Source organism: Vicia villosa, linkage group LG6, assembly GCF_029867415.1.
Source record: "Vicia villosa cultivar HV-30 ecotype Madison, WI linkage group LG6, Vvil1.0, whole genome shotgun sequence".
Classification (NCBI taxonomy): domain Eukaryota; kingdom Viridiplantae; phylum Streptophyta; class Magnoliopsida; order Fabales; family Fabaceae; genus Vicia; species Vicia villosa.
The window spans coordinates 26,238,105-26,250,597 of record NC_081185.1 but is presented as its reverse complement, the minus strand read 5'-3'; the positions used below and the strand labels follow the sequence as shown (position 1 = coordinate 26,250,597).

Sequence of the window (12,493 nt, the reverse complement as noted above, 5' to 3'; positions counted from 1 at the left end):
CTTGTGACAAGAAGCGCACACCTCTTGAATACCCTGATCTTTCGAACCAAAATCAATTAACAAGGACAACAAGTGACAATGGGGCTCGCTCCTGTTCAATACCTTGGGTAAAGACGCGCTAGGTGAACACCTATGCTCAATCCTTTGCTAAATGTCCATTTAAAACACAATCTCAATTTCATTCAACCATTTTTGCCTTATGGCTTTTAAAACTCTTTTCATAAACGAGACACTTATCCGATTTTCAATACGAACATACTTCCACATGTGAAGATCGAATATCTTCCACTCGAATGCGATGATGGCCAAAATCATGTCTTATCTTGATTTAGTCATCCATTCTTGTAGTGATCTCATATCCATGTGCGCGTAGTATTTCCATTTGAAAGCGATTGAGTACCTCTCGCTAAAATCAATCAACAAACTTTTCGTGGTTCTTAGTCCGAACTACGATTGCTCTGACTTTCCCATTGCACTAGGGAATACGTAGGCACAAGATACAAACGTCTTGGCGAGCATAATAATAAAAAACCTTTTCTTTTTCTTCACAATAATAGAAAACCCTAAAAAAAAAATCTTTTATCTTTTATCAATTACTAAGCTAAAGAACACAAACATTACGCTAACACTCAAACACTAAACTAACTAAATGGGTCCCATCGAGTACGATGGAAGTGAGGGGTGCTAATACCTTCCCCTTGCTTAACCGACTCCCGAACCTAAAATTTGGTTGCGATGACCATCTTATCCTTTTCTTTTCTCTCTGTGGGTTTTATCGATATTTTCCCTTTCCTTCTTCGAATAAATAAAGTTCGGTGGCGACTCTGTTGACACTTCGAGCGCGCGATTCCGCTCGAGTCACATTTTTACCGCTACACCTACGAATGTTGAAGTATTGCTCCGTTGCTAGAGGTTTGGTGAAGATGTCAGCTAGTTGCTTCTTGCTTTCTACATGTTCAAATGTAACGTCTCCTTTCTCTACATGATCTCTTAGGAAGTGATGCCTTATTTCAATATGCTTGGTTCGTGAGTGTAAGACAGGATTTTTGCTCAGGTTTATGGCACTTGTGTTGTCGCACATGATAGGTATCCGATCAAGCTTAATACCAAAGTCAAGAAGTTGTTGCTTGAGCCATAATATCTGTGCACAGCAGCTTCCAGCAGCTACATATTCTGTCTCAGCAGTGGATAATGCAACCGATACTTGTTTCTTGCTATGCCAACTTATCAATGAATTTGAGAATAGATGACATGTTCCACTGGTGCTTTTTCTATCGGATTTGCAGCCAGCAAAATCTGAATCGGAGAATCCTACCAAATAGCACTCATTTCCCTTTGGATACCATAGGCCATATGTAGTAGTTCCACGTAAATATCGCAGAATTCTTTTGACAGCTTTTAAGTGAGATTCTTTTGGACAAGATTGATATCTTGCACACATACACACACTAAACATAATGTCTGGTCTTGAGGCAGTAAGGTACAATAGTGAACCTATCATACCTCGGTACAATTTCACATCAACCTCTTTACCTTTCTCATCTTTGTCTAGGTTAGTATTTGTTGCCATAGGTGTGTCAATCTCCTTCGCTTCACTCATTCCAAATTTTTTGAGCAGCTCTGTACAGTATTTAGTTTGACTTACAAACGTTCCATGACTGAGTTGCTTGATTTGTAGGCCAAGGAAGAAATTTAGCTCACCCATGAGACTCATCTCAAATTCACTCTGCATAAGCTTAGAAAAATCTTTGACGAGTTTTGCATTAGTAGATCCAAATATAATATCATCTACATAAACTTGGACTAAGAGAACATCTTTATCTTTTCTTTTAATAAAGAGAGTAGTGTCAACTTTACCCCTAGAGTACCCTTGACTAAGAAGAAATTTGCTCAAACGTTCGTACCAAGCCCGAGGGGCTTGTTTAAGACCGTATAGAGCACGTTTCAGCTTATAAACATGAGTTGGATACATGTAATTCTCAAAGCCGGGTGGCTGAGCAACATAGACTTCTTCATTTATATAGCCATTTAGAAAGGCACTTTTAACATCCATTTGGAATAGTTTGAAGTCTTTAGAACACGCATAGGCAAGTAAGAGACGAATAGCTTCGAGACGTGCTACAGGAGCGTATGTCTCTTCATAATCAATACCTTCCTCTTGATTATAACCTTGGGCAACTAATCTAGCTTTGTTTCTAGTAATAACGCCGTTTTCATCAAGTTTGTTACGAAAAACCCATCTAGTGCCTATTACTTGATGATCTCCCGAATGAGGGACTAAGTCCCAAACATCATTCCGTTTAAATTGGTTTAATTCTTATTGCATGGCCATTAGCCAATGCTCATCAAGTAATGCGTCCTTAGCATTTTTCGGCTCAACTTGTGAAACAAAAGCAAAATGATGACAAAAGTTACTTATCTTTGAGCGTGTTGTAACGCCCTTTGAGATGTCTCCTATTATGTTGTCAATTGGATGGTCTTTCACATTTGTCCAGGCCTTAGGAAGTTCTTCATTGTTTGAGATGCTTTCCTTTTCATTTTCATCATGAGACTCATCTTTCTCTCTCTCAGCATCTTTCTTTACAATATTTTCATTCTCATCTTCCTTATCTTGGACAATGTCTTCAGTGGATGGACCTGCACCATTAAACAAAAGACCTACACTTCCTTTACCAAGTATGGCTCCCCGATTGTTATCTCCATAGGTGACATACCCCTTTTTCTTTGCGTGAAACTCAACGAAAAGAGATATGTCTCCCGTCATGTGTCTTGAACATCCGCTATCAAGGAACCACAACCTTTCGGCAATGTCAAGACACTTTTCCTGCAAAATTAATTTAGAGAGGGAGGTCCCCAATTTTCATTGGGTCCTTGGTAGTGAGTACATAATTTGTTGCACTTGGGCAACCATTAGAATACTCCTTTAGGAACTAAAATCCTCCTAAATTTGCATTTTTCAATGGTATGACCCTTTTTGCAACAATAATGACAGGTAATATGATGAGAATATGCTGTTTTGCTAGTTGATACTTTTGGTACAAAAGTGTATTTACTATATAAAGGAGTATACGATCTTTTGAACTTATTTGGATCAACCGCAAAAGTCACTTTTGGTTGTAGAGCCTTGTCTAATTTGGCTTTTAGATCTCTTACTTCTTTTTGCCAAATGTGACATGTCTCACAACCAAACCATGATGTAGGATCTATTTCAACTTTATCCTTTTGAATGTCTAGCATAGATTGTTTTAAAGCTTCCATATCCTTTTCGGTTTTCTCAACTTTTGATTCAAGATATGAAAATATTTTCTTATTTGAGGCCAAAAGTTTGAAAGCTTCAATTGCATCTCTATGTAATTCTTCAAAAGCAAGTTTTAGTTGAGAATGAGATACCTTATCTATGAGTTCAGGTTTAAGATGACTTACAGCTTTCTTTTTCTTGTATTGATGAGCCATAAGGCATAAGTTTGCTGATTCTTCTTCATCGCTTGATGAGCTTTCACTAGATGAATCACTTTCCCATGCTATGTAGGCTCTTTTAGATTTGTTGTGACCTTTGCTTTGGTTCTTCTCTTTTTCCTTCTTAAGATATGGACAATCCGGTTTGTAGTGACCGACTTTCCCACAATTAAAGCAAGGGCCTTTGATTTTTCCTTTGTTGTTGTCATCTTGTTTGAACTTGTTTGATTGCCTTCTATAGTTGATCAAGCCTTTGTCAGAATGCTTTGCTCCATTTTTCTTTAGATATTTGTTGTATCTTCGCACAAACAGTCCCATTTCTTCATCATCGGAGTCTTCGTCATCACTTGTATCACTATCCTCTAGCTCTTGTCTTGAGGTCTTGGAACTTGAAGCCTTTAGAGCTATTGACTTCTTCTCTACCTCTTTCTCCATGTTCTTCTCTTTCTTTGCCCTTTTCTCATGCATGTCAAGGCATTTAAGGTGTTGTTCATGTTCCTCTAGTTTACCAAAGAGAGTGGTAATGTCTAAGGTGTTTAGATCATTTGCTTCCTTTATTGCTGTAACCTTGGGTTGCCATTCCCTGTTCAAACATCTTAAGATTTTGTTAGTAGCAACTGCATTGGAAACAGGTCTATCAAGAGAATTTAAACGATTTTTCAAGTGAACGAATCTCTTCTGCATGTTTTCGATGGATTCACCATCTTCCATGTGGAAGAGTTCAAATTCTTGAGTTAACGTATTGATTCTAGCTAGTTTGACATCATCCGTTCCCTCGTGGGCAACTTGCAATGTGTCCCACATAGCTTTAGCGGATCTACAATGGGAAACGCGGTAGTATTCATCAACTCCTAGAGCTGAGATTAGAATGTTTCTCGCTTTCCAATCGTATCCATATCTCTTTTCATCTTCAGCATCCCAAGTATTTTCTGGTTTTGGAACAACTGCACCAGCTGCATTTGTCATGGTGATCTGAAAGGGACCATTGACAATAGCTGTCCAGATGTTCCTATCAATTGCATTGATGTGGACACACATACAATCCTTCCAATAGCCATAGTTTTCACCGTTGAAAACTGGAGCTCTATTGTGAGCCCCTTTAGGTCCGGAAGCCATCTTTCCAATAAGTGTTTCATGTAGCACGGAATAAACCAGAGCTCTTGATGCCACTTGTTAGACGCTGGCCTAAGGATCTAGAGGGGGGGTGAATAGATCTCACAGAGTTTTTTGGAGTTAATTGAACTTTAAGCGAAAGCGGTTCTGAATCGACTCGCGTCTATTCCGGACCACTATTGAAACGATTGTATATGTGTTAAAACCACTAAATAGCTTGAGATAAACGATAAGAGAATACCCTATAGAATCAATATGTCGCTCTAATGAAAATCGATTAACTTCTTATATGATGAACGATGTTTGCAATGCAGTAATAGTGAAAGAAGCAAAAACACAAACACTTGGTGATAATGATCAAATTGATAGTAATTCAGTGTGTGATGAATTGTGATGTTTATACAAGTTCTTAATTCACAATTTTAACACTCGAATCGTTGATCAATTTGCAATTATAACCAAATATGAGCAGAACTTAAATGAAAATATAAAAGCGACAAGAACACGATATTTGTTTAGGCATTTCGTCGATCGTCCTCGCTACGACTACGTCTGCCCCCAATTCCAAACTGAAATTGGGAAATCTTTCATTAATGTTGAAAGCAGTTTATACAAAGAAGATAACAAAGCGATAAACAATAAACCAAATTTGTCGATCCTTTGAATCTTCTTTCCCCTTAATCTTGAGCCAGATCAAGGTCTTCCAAGAGATTCACTTTGATCCCTTTCTGCAGTGTCTTGAATTGCTCGAACACTTGTTCTTCAATCTTCACACTCAGCTGGATCCTTGATGAAGCTTCTTGATAAAAACCCCCAAAATTCACCTATCTTGGAGGACAAACCCCTCGGATTTTATTCACCAAAAACCCCACAAATCTTCACCCACTAGGAATCTTCAATTCCGTTCCATGGACGTTATCGAACTCGATCACTAACCCTCAACACAAGAATGATTATGTGTAATTGTGTTGGAGATGATGAAGAACGAAGATGAGAAGCCTTTGTGTATCTTTCAGTTGTTGGTGTTAATGAGCAATAATGAACCTTGGACAATATATATGAGAGCTTATCAGTTGGAGCAGAGAAAACCAGAATTTTGGTGTTTTTGATCAATTAGGTCGACCTCTTGTGGTGCTTAGGTCGACCTAGCAGAGGTGCATTAGCTTTGAATGATATTTGCTCCTAGTTAGGTCGACCTGTTAGGGAAGTAGGTCGACCAGAATTCTCTTCAAATGCGTTTTTGGGACATTTCTTCAGTTTAGGTCGACCTAGTTGATGTGTGGGTCGACCTAGCAGAAGTGATAAAAATCCAACTTTAATAATTTTTCAATTAACCGACTAAATAATCCAATTACGCCGATAATTCCCAAACTTCGACTAAATTCCAATAATTAAATCCTCAAATAATATAATTAAATAATTAATTAAATTCGGGCGTTACAATATAGGCCAAGTATAAATAGGGTGACTCTCATCCCATTCTTTTCTACAAAACACCAACAAAAGAATACATATCCCAACCTTGCATTTGTGTATTTCAATAGTGAGATGTCACCACTTCAGTTTAGGATTTGCGAGGATATAACTCGTGTCGATCTAATAACCAAATTGAATAAGCACAAACGACATTTAGAAAATCGACGAGTTGTAAAGCTCGAGTATCGTTCACCCTTGTTTGACAGGGACGTAAAGATACAGTTCACCAACTTCGAACTGAAGGCAGGTGCAAATTTAGAGGTTATGTGGAGTATTTTTCGTCGATTTGAAACAAATGATCCAATTGAAGTGGATGCGAAGATTATAAGATCCATTAAAGATATTATTATCAACATGTTGTAACGTCCAGAACTACCCGTTTATAACGATTTGTAATGTTAATTTTTCAATTATCAATTTATCTATGTAATGTTGAATGTTTTAATTTAATATCGAGTAGTTATAATAATCAACTATAAATTTCCGTTTAACTAATGATATTCATAATGTTTCTGTTTCAATTTTTATTTAAAGCATCAGAGATATTTTTTTCAATTATCAATTTATCTATGTAATGTTGAATGTTTTAATTTAATATCGAGTAGTTATAATAATCAACTATAAATTTCCGTTTAACTAATGATATTCATAATGTTTCTGTTTCAATTTTTATTTAAAGCATCAGAGATATTTTAAAATATAAATTTTTAAATTAAAATTAAGTACAATGGATAATAGATGGGTTCGGAGATATATCTCTGAACTAAAATTATATATAATCTAAAATAAAGTATAACGAGTAATAGATGATTTCGAAGACATAGACGATTTTAGATTCTTACAAAGAGTTTAAGAGTAGACAGATGGAAAAGAAATTGCAAAATTTATTTTAATGAAAATATAGGCGAGGGTAAGATAATTATTTTCCCAAATTTGGATGGTCGTTGAAATGTCCTCTCTCAACCAACAACTGTTACTCCTCCCTTATCCTTCTTCCCTCACTCCCAACAAACACCTTCCTCCACCCTCCACCGCCACAGAACCCCGTTCTCCTTCCGCATGGATCGACCACCTTCGCTCTCAAGCCCAATCCTCTTCCTCCTTTCACCAAGCCATCTCCACATACGCCAACATGGTCACCGCTGGCGTACCCCCAGACAACTTCGCATTCCCCGCCGTCCTAAAAGCCACTGCCGGCATCCAAGACCTTAACCTCGGCAAACAAATACACGCCCATGTCTTCAAATTCGGTCACGCCCTCCCTTCATCGGTAGCCGCCGTCCCCAACTCCCTCGTCAACATGTATGGCAAGTGCGGTGACATCCACGCCGCACGCCGCGTGTTTGACGGAATAGCCAACCGAGACGACGTCTCCTGGAACTCCATGATTGCTGCTGCGGGTCGGTTCGAGGAGTGGGAGCTGTCAATTCAACTCCTCCGGTTAATGTTGTTGGAGAATGTGGAACCAACTTCGTTTACGTTAGTCAGTGTAGCTCATGCGTGTTCTAATCTGCGTAACGGGTTGTTACTTGGGAAGCAAGTTCACGCTTTTATGTTGAGGAATGGTGATTGGAGAACTTTCACTAACAATGCTTTGGTAACAATGTATGCTAAGTTAGGTAGAGTTCATGAGGCAAAGGCTTTGTTTGATGTTTTTGACGACAAAGATTTGGTATCATGGAACACTATTATTAGTTCACTTTCTCAGAATGATAGATTTGAGGAAGCATTGTTGTATTTACATGCTATGCTTCAAACGGGAATTTGGCCTGATGGGGTTACTTTTGCAAGTGCTTTGCCTGCGTGTTCTCATTTAGAGATGTTGAGTTGGGGGAAGGAGATACATTCCTTTGTATTGAAGAACAATCATTTGATTGAGAATTCTTTTGTTGGCAGTGCTTTGGTTGACATGTATTGTAATTGCAAGAAAGCTGAAAAGGGTAGGTTGGTTTTTGAAGGGATTGTTAGGAGGACGGTTGCAGTTTGGAATGCTATGATTTCTGGTTATGCACGCAATGAGTTTGATTATGAGGCTATCGAACTCTTTGTTGAGATGGTTTTTGAGTTGGGTTTGAGTCCGAATTCCGTGACTTTATCGAGTGTTTTGCCTGCTTCTGTACGGTGTGAAGAATTCTTGGACAAAGAAGGAATCCATGGTTGTGTAGTGAAATGGGGTTTTGAGAAAGATAAGTATGTGCAAAATGCACTAATGGACATGTATTCAAGAATTGGACGGATAGAGATTTCAAGGAGTGTATTTGGAAGCATGAATAGGAGAGATATAGTGTCATGGAATACAATGATTACTGGTTATGTTGTTTGTGGGCGCCACGACGATGCACTTAATCTTCTGCATGACATGCAGAGAGGTCAAGGAGAACATAGGATTAACACGTTTGATGATGATGAAGATAAAGAAAGTGTTCCACTTAAGCCGAATTCGGTGACTCTAATGACTGTGCTTCCTGGCTGTGCTGCCTTGGCTGCACTTGGGAAAGGGAAAGAGATTCATGCGTATGCTATTAAACAAAAGCTGTCAAAGGATGTTGCTGTTGGAAGTGCACTAGTTGACATGTATGCAAAATGTGGTTGCCTGAACTTATCTAGGATAGTATTTGAGCAAATGTCTGTAAGAAATGTTATTACTTGGAATGTTCTTATCATGGCTTATGGGATGCATGGGAAAGGGGAAGAAGCTTTTGAGCTTTTTAAAAGAATGGTTGCAGAAGGAGACAATAACGGGGAAATAAGGCCTAATGAAGTGACCTATATTGCTATTTTTGCTTCTCTTAGTCACTCTGGAATGGTGGATGAAGGCCTTCATTTATTCCATACAATGAAAGCTAAACATGGAATTCAACCCACATCTGACCATTATGCATGTCTTGTAGACTTGCTTGGCCGGTCAGGCCGGATCGAAGAGGCATATAAGCTGATCATGACAATGCCATCCAGTATGAACAAAGTAGATGCTTGGAGTAGCTTGCTTGGTGCTTGCAAGATCCACCAGAATTTAGAAATTGGCGAAATTGCAGCAAAGCAACTATTTGTATTGGAGCCAAATGTGGCTAGCCACTATGTTCTATTGTCTAACATTTACTCTTCAGCCGGACTTTGGGACCAAGCTATGGATGTTAGGAAGAAAATGAAGGAAATGGGAGTAAGAAAAGAACCTGGATGTAGTTGGATTGAGCATGGTGATGAGGTTCATAAGTTTGTGGCAGGGGATATTTCACATCCACAAAGTAAAGAGCTTCATGAGTATCTTGAAACCCTGTCACAAAGAATGAAAAAGGAGGGATATGTACCTGATACTTCTTGTGTACTTCACAATGTTGGTGAGGAAGAGAAGGAAACTATGCTTTGTGGGCATAGTGAGAGATTGGCAATTGCTTTTGGCCTTTTAAATACTTCTCATGGAACTACTATTAGAGTTGCTAAAAACCTTAGAGTTTGCAATGACTGCCATGTTGCCACTAAATTCATATCAAAGATTATGGACAGAGAAATCATTCTTAGAGATGTTAGAAGGTTCCATCATTTCAGAAATGGTACTTGCTCTTGTGGGGATTATTGGTAAAAATTGAATTGTAAAAGAAGTGGATTATTTTTAAATAATTCACCTAACCCTCTCCTCCTCTCTCCCTTGCTCTATTTCTCTATCCATTCCCTTCTCCTTCATGGATGAGGAGTGTGCCATTGCACATTTTGAATAACTCAGAACCTGTATAGAATTTCATATTTGTATTTACTGAATCCCTATTAATTTGCCAAATTAGTTGGACCTCAATAGTGGCCAGAGTAGGTTGTTGATGTACTTAAATAAGTAGTTTGACTTATGTTTAAATTGATTAAGGAACTAATAAATTTATGAGATTAAACTCTATTTTAATGTTCAACATGAACAAATTTGGTTGGATATAACGTAGATAAGGTCATAGGCTCCCATCAATTAGTCTATAAGAGATAAACATTGAACAATATGAAGTGAATTGAAACAAAGAGGTATGCCAAAAATCATCAATCTTGTATCAACTTGTAACTTGTTAGACAATAAGAGTTATCAATACATTATTAAAGTGAGCAGATTGAACATACAGCCTGGATAAGAGTAAACAAAAGCAGCAACACAGCAGTTACAGTAGATGCTATTTTCCAAGGAGTGTTGAAGTACTCATGTACAAATATAGCCTTATATTTATTGCTAGGGTTTTCATAGAAACCATTTAACCTATAACATATAGATATATATTTTGAATTCAGTGTAGGCATTGAAACATTTTTGCAAAGATTGTTAACCATTGCAGCCACTGCATTAGCATCACCCATCCAATTCACAATAATTTTCTTATCAACCAAGATGCTCACATCTTTTTCTGTATTAATAAGAAAATCTAAGATACTTAAGTACTGAGAAATGTAACATGAATCTTGATCTGAAATGTGGCATTCTTCAAATGCTAATATATTCCTCATGTATATCTCAGTTGTATCATGGACATGAAAACATGGCATTTTCAATACACCCTTGTCATCAAAATTCAAGTCAAGTAAGCATTTACTTTCACTTGCTTCAAATACTAATCCTGCTTCTGATAATTGACTCACACTGTATACATGTTCAATTGCATCTCCCGGTTCTTCTTGTACAAAATCAAATGATGACGGCAGCAAAAATGTTCTTAACAGATCTGTGAAGTGTTTTGGACTTTGTACTCTTCCTGAATTCATGTTCTGTTGGTTGAATTGTTGAAAATAATATATAGTAGTTGTAAGAAAAGAAGGAAATTCAAGGTGTATACTAGCTAATTTGTATATATCTTCAAGAACAAAAAACGGTAGCTGATTTTCAAGGAGTACTAAGTCGCGTTTAATGTCACCAAGTAACCAAGGTTTTAGTAATATAGGGTCATTTTGCATCCAATTTTTGTATCTAAAAAACCTAAGAAAGTGTTCAATTATGAAGCATGCGTCAACTATAATGATTTTTAAGAAATCTTTGCTGTTAAAGGTAAAAAGCCCTGCATAACAATTTCTGATTCTATTTTCCCACTCTTGAAATTTGGAAACTAAATCATCCAGAGATAGGTTTGTTCTATTTAGAAACCCTTTGAGATATTTGAGTTTGAGTTGTTCCATTTGGTGCAAAATGTTGTCACTACTTGAACCATATGGACTGTGAAAAGGACCAATGGAAATGACTTGAGGTGTATAAGCTTGTGGATTAGCTTGGCGAATTCTTGGTGGTACTTTGTATATGTATTGTTCATGGATTCCAGACATTTCTGGAACAACCACTCCTTTAAGCATTTCAATCAGTTCATTCTTCAGTTCACTCACACAACCATCTGGTTTTGCCTCCATTTCCCTAAAATTATGTATAAATTCTTTCAGATAGTCTTACAAATACTTATGTCATCAAATAAACTCAAAAATTGAATCTAAATTATCAATAACTCTTATATAGAATTGAAAGAGAGAGAAAAAATGATAAGAAGAAACAAATAACCTGAATGCTGAAATAGTGAAGTATTAATAATCTTGAGTAGTTTTGGTTAACATGGAGCAGATCTATATTCCACTCAGTATTGCCTTATGGTTTTGTCTTATTTTGTAGAATGGTATTATATTTTCATGATAAAATGGGTTAGATATAACATGTGGCTATGAGCTAACCAATCAATAAATGGGATAGATAAGTCAATCCAGTCTCCAATAGCTGGCATGCCATACAGAAGTAATTTTTTATTTCTTTAGAATATATTAGGAACGTGTCAGTGTCAAACAGTTTTCTTATTTATATTCACATATATGTAACATCAGTTTGATTGAATCACTAGATCGGAATGAACCGGAATGAAATATACTGAAATGGAGTAGAGTGAACCACCGAATACTCCATTTCAAGTGAGACATGTCAAACTTTATTTTCATAGATTTGATGAGAAAAACCTAATGGATTGGATATTTAAGGCATATCAGTTCTTTGATTATTATAGATTGTTTTCTCAGTGAATAACAAGATGATAATAGTAGAGATGTGAAAGCGATGGAACCTATAACGGTAAGCAAAGTTGTTACCTTAGCCTACAACTATAAGTGCAGAAGGCCTGATTCAACAATGACCATTGCAGATCCAAGGTCAAGAAGTCAATATTGATGTGCATCTGTTACAATTCTCTGGTGCAAATGTGATTTTAGGATCGACTTGGCTAGCAACAATTGGTCCACGTGTTACTGACTATGCAACACTGACACTGAAGTTCTTCCAGAATGGTCAATTCATTACTTTGCAAGGTGAAGGGAATATGGACCTAAGTCCAGCTCAATTCAATCATTTAAGAAGATTGCATCACACAGATGCAATAGAAGAGTGTTTTGCAATACAATGGTTTCAGAAGAAGGTACCTGAAGATACATTATTTGAAGTACTAACAAACATTGATCC

General features: G+C 37.2%; 2 protein-coding genes across 2 annotated transcripts; one reads left to right on the top strand and one right to left on the bottom strand.

The window, feature by feature from the left end:
• Nucleotides 1-6,925: 6,925 nt before the first annotated feature.
• Nucleotides 6,926-9,907, top strand: LOC131609034 (pentatricopeptide repeat-containing protein At3g57430, chloroplastic-like). The gene has a single exon (XM_058880664.1). The coding sequence runs from the start codon at nucleotides 6,983-6,985 to the stop codon at nucleotides 9,623-9,625; it is 2,643 nt and encodes an 880-aa protein (XP_058736647.1). The 5' UTR covers nucleotides 6,926-6,982; the 3' UTR covers nucleotides 9,626-9,907.
• A 153-nt stretch (nucleotides 9,908-10,060) lies between these two features.
• Nucleotides 10,061-11,679, bottom strand: LOC131609036 (UPF0481 protein At3g47200-like). The gene is made up of 2 exons (XM_058880665.1): nucleotides 11,555-11,679; nucleotides 10,061-11,413 (listed from the first exon to the last, which is right to left on the bottom strand). Exon 2 carries the CDS (start codon nucleotides 11,407-11,409, stop codon nucleotides 10,120-10,122), a length of 1,290 nt encoding a protein of 429 aa, XP_058736648.1. The 5' UTR covers nucleotides 11,410-11,413; nucleotides 11,555-11,679; the 3' UTR covers nucleotides 10,061-10,119.
• Nucleotides 11,680-12,493: the final 814 nt, after the last annotated feature.